Source organism: Perna viridis, chromosome 3, assembly GCF_037379345.1.
Source record: "Perna viridis isolate PV_CMFRI_1.1 ecotype Kerala chromosome 3, ASM3737934v1, whole genome shotgun sequence".
Taxonomy (NCBI): domain Eukaryota; kingdom Metazoa; phylum Mollusca; class Bivalvia; order Mytilida; family Mytilidae; genus Perna; species Perna viridis.
This window is the reverse complement of record NC_142447.1, coordinates 51,665,243-51,676,024: the sequence shown is the minus strand read 5'-3', so window position 1 is coordinate 51,676,024 and position 10,782 is coordinate 51,665,243. Positions and strand designations below refer to the sequence as shown.

Here is a 10,782-nt window from a genome sequence, read left to right as displayed (position 1 = left end):
GCTGAATTTTGTCTTCTAGTATTTATCTTGTCTTATATAGTTTTCATAAAGATCTATACACCTATACCTAAGTTATTGTCTGAAAACTGAATTGTCTACAAACAACAATGTGGATCCTGATAATTACAAAAGCATGATACCATTATACATTGCAGTTGTACAAAAAACATTAAAAAATATTGCTAAATAGCAAATGCCTCAGAAAATGTAAATTGTATTTCCAACTTTTTTCTACTTAAACAAATTCCGCTCAATATTCGACACGAAGAAATGTGTAGCCTGTAATAGTAACATCTGACTAATAATGAGGTACTACACTAGAAATAAAAATGATAGGCAACTCAAACATATTCTTATATAAGTCATATAACAGCATACCTTTTAGCTGGCCAAACATTGAAAAGTCCAAAGGTGCACAAATGTGCTATGCCTACCTATAGAAGTTTTCTAAGGAAAAGAAACAATTATTAATTATTTTAGTTTTTATATAGTAATCATTATGATATGCATAACATTTAATGCTTTAACAGCCTTCAACAAAACAAAGAAAAACACAGAAATAATTAAGGCTACTAATAAGATATCTGTAAATAATGTTGTGTTACCTGTATACAAAACAAAATGTGTAAAAACAAATATACAACCTTGAGGAAAAAAAAAAGATTGAGATTAATATGTCCATGTGCTTAATATATTGTCAAGTGAAAATATTGTAAAAAATACTACATCTATATAAAACTACATAAATCTCAATGCCAAAAACAACAGAATAATACACCATGATTTGACACAAATACTGTCTTTTGATCGGATAAATTAGAGTTTAAAAAAAATATATTCACTGAGTATATTGGGCAAGAGCTTTCATAAGTGATAAAAATATTTAACGTTCACATCAGCTATATACTATAATTAGACAATGCTAATAATTGCTTTGATCTTTATAACCTAGTAAAAAGTATACTGAAGCAGTACATTTGTGTGTTGTGTGTTTATTAATAAACACCAAAATAACTTACAAGTGAAATAATCTTTCTTGCTATGTCATTTTTGTACATTGAGCATTAATTTCATCACAGTCACTATGAAAATGAAATTTGAATGATTATTTCACTAGCACTGAAACTTTAATACACTGAATAAAAATAATTTGAAGTTCAAAAATGATTGCTTGTGCTATTTCAGTCATAAAGTGGAGTTACCTCCCTTTGACTGTCATTGTTGATGGTATTTTCATTAAGCAGTGAAGCAAAATAGAAATATTCTAAGTTTCTCATCCAGTTTAGTTCAAATTTTGGAGTGGACAGGCAAAATTTTATTTCAAAATTTTTTTTTTCTATAAATTTTAGTGAAAAATGCAGTCATTTTGATGAAAATTGGCCTAAACTGGGCCAAAAAATCAAAATAAAATATTTTGGGGAGGGTGAAAAAAATCCAGTTGGGAGGGGATAAGAACCTAAGATATTTTTTTTGGCCTAATTGGCAATATCAGATTTTTATTTTTTTAATAATTAATCTGAAGCTCTAAATTTAACATTGACTGTTTTTAAGTTGCCAAACATGAAGGTTTTTCAAACTTAATTTGGTTCTACATGTCAGGAAATATGTTTAAATTGAAAAAAAAAACTTAGATAAATTTTTTTATTGACACTTTATTAAAACAAAAGTTAGCTTTCACAAAATTTGTCCCTAAATATTCATTTCCAAATGCCGATAAAATGATTAATGACAAACGTTTGTTTTAATAGGTATAAAATCTTGACTAATACTTCAATTACAAAGTCTGCTTTAACAACAAAAGAATAGCTGTACCATTACACCAAACATACTGGCCTTTAATACAGTGATAAAAGCTATGGAGATGATAGTGCAAGTGTTCACTTAATTTAACAACAAACCTGTCATTAATCTTAAAGTCAAAAATATAAATATTTACCATCACAAAAAATTATTAACTTCTTCCTCTTAATGTTTATAGTGAAAATCAAGTACTTCATAGTGCATTTTTTAGACCCACTTTTTAAAATTTCATCAAAACTAATGCCACAAATTCACTACACTTATTGGCATTCTAGTGTCTGGGATCTTTTTACATGGTATATAAACATAACATTAGAGGTAGAGTTAGTTTGATATGAGTAGAACACAAGACTAGGACTCCACCAAAACACCTAAGTTGTACATTTTATACATAGAAACATGTAAATTAAATAGGCAAACTAAAATAAAAAAAGCTTTGGAATCATTTATCACCAGAAAAATTATAAATAAAGCAGCATGATAAACATAGCCCTCCAATGAAAAAGCTGTACTATGGCAATGTCAGATTTACCCAAAAGTCTGAACATTCTTTAAACCTTGAGAAATGAAATAAATATGGCACTGCATAATTAAGTCATGGTATGACAGAAACAGAAATTCTAGCATCATACATGTACATAACACAATTATATTGATCTACTTCCAAGTTCATATTTCTTCTACATGTAGGTACTTATCTTTTCATCAAACTTTGGATTGAGAAGATGGGGTGGCCATCATAGAAACACAGAATATTAGTATTAATCAAAAAATAAATAAATCAGATCTACTCTTGGATATATAAAGTGGAAAAAAAAGAGACAAAAAAAAACATGTAACACTATATTGCTCTTCATATTATAATATATATATTTTACTATACATAGATATATCACAAATATCACATAGTCTTCTGCACAACTACTATCTTGGCATTTCCTTGGAAACAAAAGTCTGCTGCCATGTTTTGGTCCTGGCTGGATATTCTATTGGTAGACTTAAAACCAAAATTTGACATGATCAGAAAATTATCAACTGTTTGACTCTTTCTGTATGACAGAAACGATTTGTTCATGAAGCTCGTATAATTCTGTAACCTTATTGCCTAGTTGTTGTTGAAGATTCAGGACTTCAGTAGTGTCTTTGTCACGATTCATTCTACTTTCACTTAACTGTCTTTGGTAATCTTGCACTTTTAAAGTCAATAATTTATTCTCCTCCTCTAGAGTCTGACAAAGAAAGTAATTGAATTAAATCAAACTTTTAATAAAAATGTACAATGAACTAAAAACTTAACAATATAATTAATAACTCACAAAGATTTCCTTATCTGATTTTTATAGTCAACCTTTCTAAACATTTCATTTAACTATTGCAATGATCACTGTCATCTATTGGACAGTTAAAAAAATTATATTTAAAACTGTGATTAAACTAGATTTGAATGGAATGAGTATAAAATCTGTTAGAACTGAAACATTTATAAATATATTCAACAGGTTGCCTTAAGTATTTTCTCTCATTATCATTTATTTCAAGTTACATTGTTCTACATTACTTCTAGTTAATTCAATGCCTCTATTTATTAACCTATAAGTATATGTTTGTGTTATGTAACATTTAGACAATGATAACTCCTTGATAACTCCTTACCTGTAGTCTGGATTGCATATTATTGTTTCGTGTTTCTTTGGCACTGAGATCCTCTACTTTACGATTCAGCTGATTAATTTCCTGTCAAATAAATGTACAGTCATAATACATATCCTTTACATCTGGCTTACATCCCTCATAAAAAAATCTAAATTTCACGTTTGACTTATTAGGGTTTGCTGTTTACTATGAGTTTTTTTTTTAATCTTTTACAAGTGCATGGAAATATTTGCTGCTGGGATTGTTACATGCATATTTTCTCCACATTTCAACTTTACTTGTGATTCAAACAAGTAACCTGTTACAGTTAAATCAATTTAAATATATCTCATACATTACCAAATGTGCCATTTTGTCTCTAATATTAGTTAGATACACCTCCATTTAATTACCCACATTTATGGCCTTAAAACCCTAAAGGATGATCTACAGACCAGGTATTATTATGATTTTCCAACTAATATTACCCTATACATAACATTCATATATTTACCCCTTCTGTGATATGACCAACTTACATCAGATTTATCCTGACTTTCTAACTGGACCCTCTCCAATCTTTCAGTGAGTTGCTGTAGTTCTGTTTGTAATGCCCCAATTTGTTCTGTGTTGTTCTGTTGCTTTTCCATTTCTACCACCTTAAGAAGAAAACAAAGAATAACAGAAAGATGGAACAAATAGAGTATTAACATGAAACTGAAATTTCTTGAAAACTGACATAGTTTTCCTTTCCTCTTTCATATACCCCTGATTTGACTTTTAATGACCAACTTGTCGGGTGTTTCTAGAAAAGCAAAGGACACTTACCCTACCGGAGCACCTGGTCCATGCTCCCAGTTTTTGGTGGAGTCCAAGTTGCTCATTTACTTACTTTGTATGTATTATTTAAGTACTATATTCTCTGTTGTGTATGTCTGTTTTCCATGTATGGTGTCTGTCCCTGGATTGCATTCTTTAGATTTCGGCTATAATCTTGGTTCCCTTGATAACTATTTTTTTAAATATTCAAATATACTATAACTTCTTAGGAGTAAGATGTTAAGAATCTTACATCTATTTGGTGCCAGACACTAAAGGATGAAGCTCTCTTTCCTTGTCCTAACATACGTTTACAGGGAGTGGTTTTTTTTTCTCACTTCGAAATTCCTTTTTGTAACAAGTAAACCAACTCAGAATGTTCTTCATGACACTACTCCTTCATAATTTCAAGCAAAGCGAGTGTATAGACAGAATTTAGGACTACAGAAATGGATTGGTTTACATATTAATAGGAATCAGACACTTTCATGACATAGCATTTGGCAGAGACACTTTACATTTGTTAATAAAAATGTTTAAGTATAAAATGAGATGATTGTCTTTAAATTAATTTCTTACTGTTACAAGCATACCTTTTCCTGTTTTACCTTTGAAAGAGAAATTATATATTTTCACCTATTTATATAAATTTAATATATTAATATTTATTGGTAAGCTGTATTTTTTCCTTTTCCTGGATAACTGATAAACTTACTACATGTAATAGTTTTTTTTTTATTTTGATATTGAAATAATTAAAAATGACAATAATTATTCTATGTTTCTACCTTTTTCTTCATCCTTGTACTTTCATCTTTGTATGCTGCCAGTTGTTTCTTCCATTCCTCTACATTAGCTGTACTCTCCTGTAAAGCAGCTGTAAGTCTGGTATTGTTGTTCTTTAAAGTCTGTAGTTCTACTTCCCATTTCTTGGCATTAGCTGAGCTGATAATCAGATTTTTACACTTAATTGACTACATAACAATGAATATTTTTAAATACCAGAGATACTTTACATACAGTGCTTGTAGATTGCTGTATTAAGAACATTTGACCAATACAGTTGAGAGCACAACTAACAGTTTAAACTCATTTGGTCAGGGTTTTTACTACATAGGTACGTATTGTTTACTTTTTGGTCCTTCTTATGTTTATTTCTCATTACTTATTATAACATGGGAACAATTAGCTACAAAACTCTTGTAGAAGCATGTAATAAAATAACTACCTCTGGGCTAAAGCCAATTTCAGTCTGTCATTCTCATATTTGAGTTGACTTTCAGGACTTCCTGAGTTGGACCCTGGAGTATTGAAGGAATTTCTTCTCTCTTTTAGATTTATGCCTTCTTGTGAACCCTGGAAATATAGCAAACAACATGAAATCTTCTTCCTACCAAACTAAAAAATATCATTGCCAAATTAAGATACATTGACTGTAAGAAATATTATCACACAAACTGCAACATAGATTTATATTATTAAAAGCAGTGGTGATTATCTGAGAAAATCATTGTGGCAAAATTTTAAGAGATAAAGCAGTTGCATTAAGTACATGATAAACAAACACAGATATCTCAAAGCACACACTGGTTATCAAACATATAAAATTCTTAAGAAATGTAAGACATTAACTGCACAAAGAATATTTTTGCATATCAGTTCATGCAACTTGAGCAAAACACTAAAAATACATTCATGCATCACCTACAGGATCCAATTCCAAAAATAAATATGCTTCAAGATTATTTTTAGCATCTATTAATTATAGAAATAAAAAAAGACATGCAATAATTAGTCATTAACCACAAAAACATGCATAATGGTAATTAATGGTGTATACTATTAAGTTTATGGCACCTCTACCCACGTAAAACAAGTACTCTCGTACTCATGGTTCTGTAACAACCAATGTAACGTAAATAGTTACATGATCATAAAGTGTTAAAATAGAATCAAAAATCATCCGATCTTATTATAATTTCTAAAAAATCAACAATAAAATGTTTTTCAGGGTGCAGCTTGATACAACTGCAAAGGTCAAACCCTGACCAGTGGGTACAAGAATGGACACAACAATCAAACTTAATACAGCTTTGAATTTTGATTGTGATAAAAAGTTAGACACAAAATAAAATTCTGACCAAAATGGAAGTGGTCAAAGAACTTTAAAATTTTAAACTAAGCATAAGAAATAAGCAATTTACACAAAGGTAAAGAAAATATTTATACTACGTAGGTTATATACAACGTAACTAAAATTCATACATATGCTTGCTTCTGCCCCCCTATTTTGTACCCTTTTCTAAATGGTTAATGTTTTAGCCCAAAGATCTATCTAAACATTCATTTTGTGATGTGATTTCACAGAGATACATACACATACAGTCTAGTTAAATAGTTAAATTTATGAAATGCTTGTTTTTGCCATTACCAGTAATTCCATAACAGATAGCGCCATAAAATCAATACCAACCTTGCCTCTGTGGTATGGAAACTGGTTATAAAATTTCATCAAGAGCCACCAACTAATATTCATATTAATGCACAAAAACCAAGAGTCTATGGACAATAACAAAGACAAAAAGCAAGGCCATTTCATTATAGGATGACAAAGACAAAAGCAGGGCCATACCATTACAGGACCACAAAATTTTTGTGGTACTGAAATAACTTATAACAAAGATCTAGTTCATTACAAGTATAATCTGATTCTGGATCTGTCAATGAATTTCTATGCAAAAAGGCATGTAACAATAAAAATCTTAACTCATAAAAGCTTACTCAAAGAAACTTTACCCATAGATAATCCCTTTTTCAGCACTATTTTGAAGTTTTTTGACTAAATACTGTAAAGATTCTTTTGTTGTTCACTTTTAGTTCATCTGAATAAAATCAGAGATTTTTAAAGATAGTTTACGAAGATTTACAACTATTGGTAAATACAACTGATAAATACAATACCTCCATGAGTAAAGTTTCTGAGTATGTTGAGCTTTTGTGATCATATTCAGTCACAGCAATCACAGAGTGAGAGTACTTTATAGAAACAAAAAAAAAAGAAAAAAAAAAGATAATGTCGTAATACTTTGTCATCAGATGATTTTTCTGATGTTTCTGGTGTGGGTGTTGCCTCTGGGCTATCAGTCTGCAAAAATCATGTATATGTAGTACATGTATCAGTACTCCTATAAGGCTTTGAATGATTACCTAACATGCAGGTAAGTTTGAACACTTTAGAAGCACTGGTGAGACTGATAGTATCAAGAGAAGACCAACAGCATGTAATGATGTAACTAATAAAACATTAAATTAAGGATAGAAAAATATCCTTCCATTACAATTCAATTTTCGGTACAGATCTGTATGTATATAACAGTAATAGCAATTACATTTAGATAGGGGTTGAATTAGCTACCTTTATAAATCTTCAAGATAGTACATTATCTTCAAAAGATTTTATTTTAAGATCAGACACATATAAACCAAACAAAATCAATAGCCATGATAAAAGCATCTTAGGCATAAAAACAGCTGTTGATATGATCATTATAAACAAAACAAAAAATACACATTGTTGAGATGCCTCCCTTGAAATGTGATAACTGTAGAATGTTTTTTTTTCTTTTCAGACAAGAATATAAACATAAACACAGAAACTTTTGTTATGATTTAATAAAAACTCTTACTATAGAGATATGAAATAATACTCCAAAACATAACAACAGATGATATAACAACATAAGTCCATGAAGAAATGTATCACCAGTTTCAAAGCAAACCTGGCAGGGTGATACTCTCTGTCAAGATGGTCAAATTTGATGTTTACAGTCTATATATCATATTGTTGTTGATAGTTGCTGCTATTATTTTGTGTAAGGCAGAAAGGACAGATGAAAAAGATTTAAGGCTTTAGAGACAATCTGATATAATAACTTCAAATGTTAACAGTTAAAAATTTTGAGTTTGTTTGTGAAGTTAAGGTACAATATGCTTGCTTGTAAAGAATGTCTAGTATCAATTCCTTTTGTATCTAAAATGATAAACTTTGGAATGTCAATCCAAACAAAGATTAATATTGCTTTATTTTAACAGGATCATCTCAACATTGTTAGGGTTTTTAGTTAGAGCATGCTTGAAGCAACAAACCTGAACAGCAGAAAGACTAGAGCTTCGATGATGCAGGATCTGCCGTGCACCTTGGGAAGGCTGCGGAGGAGATTGGCTAGCGGTGTGATTCTCATCAACAACATTGCCATTAACCTGAGTTGTCTGTTGAACTTGTTGCTGAGCAACTTGTTGTCTGGTCAAGTCTTTTATCTCCTTGAATTTCTCTATAAACTGTTGATATATATACAATGCATTTATTTTTTAATTCTATGATTCCAAGAGACACAAAAAGATTTAAGTTCAAAATTCAGATTTATTTCGTATGCTAGTTTTTTTCTATGTATAAAAAACTTATGCCTACTCTGAGAAATTTAGGATGTCTGTTGCTTTACAAAATTATCTCTCTTGGAAGAAAAAAAAATACATTCTAAAAATAAATGTACAGTTTCAATTATTGTAAAGACCAAGCAACTACAAAACTGATGCTGCATGTCTATAAATCACATAAAATATTTAACATTTTACTCAGACTGACAGGTGCAAATCTATATAATTTCCTGATCAATTTCACATTATATAGACACTTCAGAAGGAAGTAATAAAAACATCTAAAACAAAATGAAATCACTCCTGGTGTATAAAATGAAAATAGTATCAAATGTCTTGCTGGTATCTTAATTAGTAATATCTTCACATGTATTGTTACTATAGAGAACTATCAGGTATATATGTTGGTTTGTGGTTATATTCTATTTATATTATCTATTCAGCTCATAATACACAAAACTGATGCATCTTCATTCATAAAAAATAATAATATCGCCAAGAAATAAATATATCAGTAAGTCAGAATCAAAATATAAAATCTTCCGTTCTAACATACAATTAAATTTCAGACATTATTTTATGTTCTACTTTAAATAAATAGTATTCGAGTTAGATAAAAGAAAAAACTCAATAAACCTATCAGAAAAATCATATTTTTTTTAACCATAGACCATAGGATGGTATGCAAATCTAAGTAGTTCTTACCTTGCCCGAGTCCACTTTTGATGTGAAACCAAGACCATAGGATGGTATGTATATCTAGGTAGTTCTTATCTAAGCAAGGTCTGCTTCTGATGTGAAACCTAGACTATTGGATGGTTTGTATATCTAGGTGATTCTTACCTTGCCTGAGTCCACTTTGGTTGTAAACCACAGACCATAGAATGGTATGTATATCTAAGTAGTTCTTACCTTAGCAAGGTCTGCTTCTGATGTGAACCCAAGACCATATACAGTATTAGCTCTAGGATCTGACCACTGTCCGAACTTCTGAGATGTTTTGGTAAAGGTCATCCCTGGGGTAATAACACTATTGATGATGGCCTATAAAAGGTTGTGAAAATTATCACTTAATACAGTATGTAACTATGTATGTGACTTGTACAGTGCAATAAATGTTCACAACAGCCAAGATACTTTCTTTGATAAAATTCATCAAAATACATGTATACAAAATATAAAATGCTCATAAGCATCAAGTGCCATCAGTACTAATTACAAATCAGTGCTCGACTATCAACACTTCATAAGAAATTGTAAAAAAAATTACACAATAATAAGGTTTAGTGTGTTTCACTTCATCTTTATATTGCTAGTGTGTTAACATTTCATGTGTATTTTGCTAGTGTGTTAACATTTCATGTGTATACTGCTAGTCTGTTAACATTTCATGTGTATATTGCTTGTGTGTTAACATTTCATGTGTATATTGCTAGTGTGTTAACATTTCATGTGTATACTGCTAGTCTGGTAACATTTCATGTGTATATTGCTTGTGTGTTAACATTTCATGTGTATATTGCTTGTGTGTTAACATTTCATGTGTATACTGCTAGTCTGGTAACATTTCATGTGTATATTGCTTGTGTGTTAACATTTCATATGTATTTTGCTAGTTTGTTAGCATTTCATGTGTATATTGCTAATGTGTGAATATTTTATCTGTATATCACTAAAGGCCAATAATTTTAATACAGAAGTAATTAAATTATATAGTTGTCTGTTGAGGTGTATTGAATGTCTGCATATAAATAAATACATTATAAAAACAGACATTAATGATGGTAGTGACAGCAAACAGACAGATTCTGAACTGATTTTATCATGTGACTAGAGTATCAGAATGATGCTACACATACAGAATTAAATATTCAGTCAAGCCGTTTACAGACAAGGCAAAGTTTAATTTTTTTTCTTAATTAGATGTTTTTATTCATATGTGATGTATCTCCATTGTTTTTATATAGAAAATGATAGTTCCAGAATCAATTTTGAATTACAAATTTACTATTCAATACCTAGTTTTAATATCAAATTAATTATAAGGTTTTGTAAGTCCTATTCAACCTATACCTATATATCTTATTGACAGTTTGG

At 30.0% G+C, this 10,782-nt stretch overlaps 1 protein-coding gene across 5 annotated transcripts in view; it reads right to left on the bottom strand.

Annotated features, from left to right (window-relative positions):
* Positions 1–467: 467 nt before the first annotated feature.
* Positions 468–10,782, bottom strand: part of LOC148622819 (uncharacterized) — a 32,426-nt gene continuing 22,111 nt past the window's right edge. For 3 of the 5 annotated variants that reach the window (XM_088573036.1, XM_088573040.1, XM_088573041.1), the window contains 8 exons: positions 9,598–9,729; positions 8,398–8,589; positions 7,337–7,396; positions 5,480–5,607; positions 5,040–5,196; positions 3,972–4,091; positions 3,454–3,534; positions 468–3,029 (listed from right to left, as the gene is read on the bottom strand). In XM_088573036.1, the coding sequence (XP_088429162.1) occupies positions 2,832–3,029; positions 3,454–3,534; positions 3,972–4,091; positions 5,040–5,196; positions 5,480–5,607; positions 7,337–7,396; positions 8,398–8,589; positions 9,598–9,729 (1,068 nt within the window). In that variant the 3' untranslated portion in view covers positions 468–2,831. The remainder of the gene's footprint in view (positions 3,030–3,453; positions 3,535–3,971; positions 4,092–5,039; positions 5,197–5,479; positions 5,608–7,336; positions 7,397–8,397; positions 8,590–9,597; positions 9,730–10,782) is intronic. The other 2 variants (XM_088573037.1, XM_088573039.1) reach the window with 2 other exon arrangements.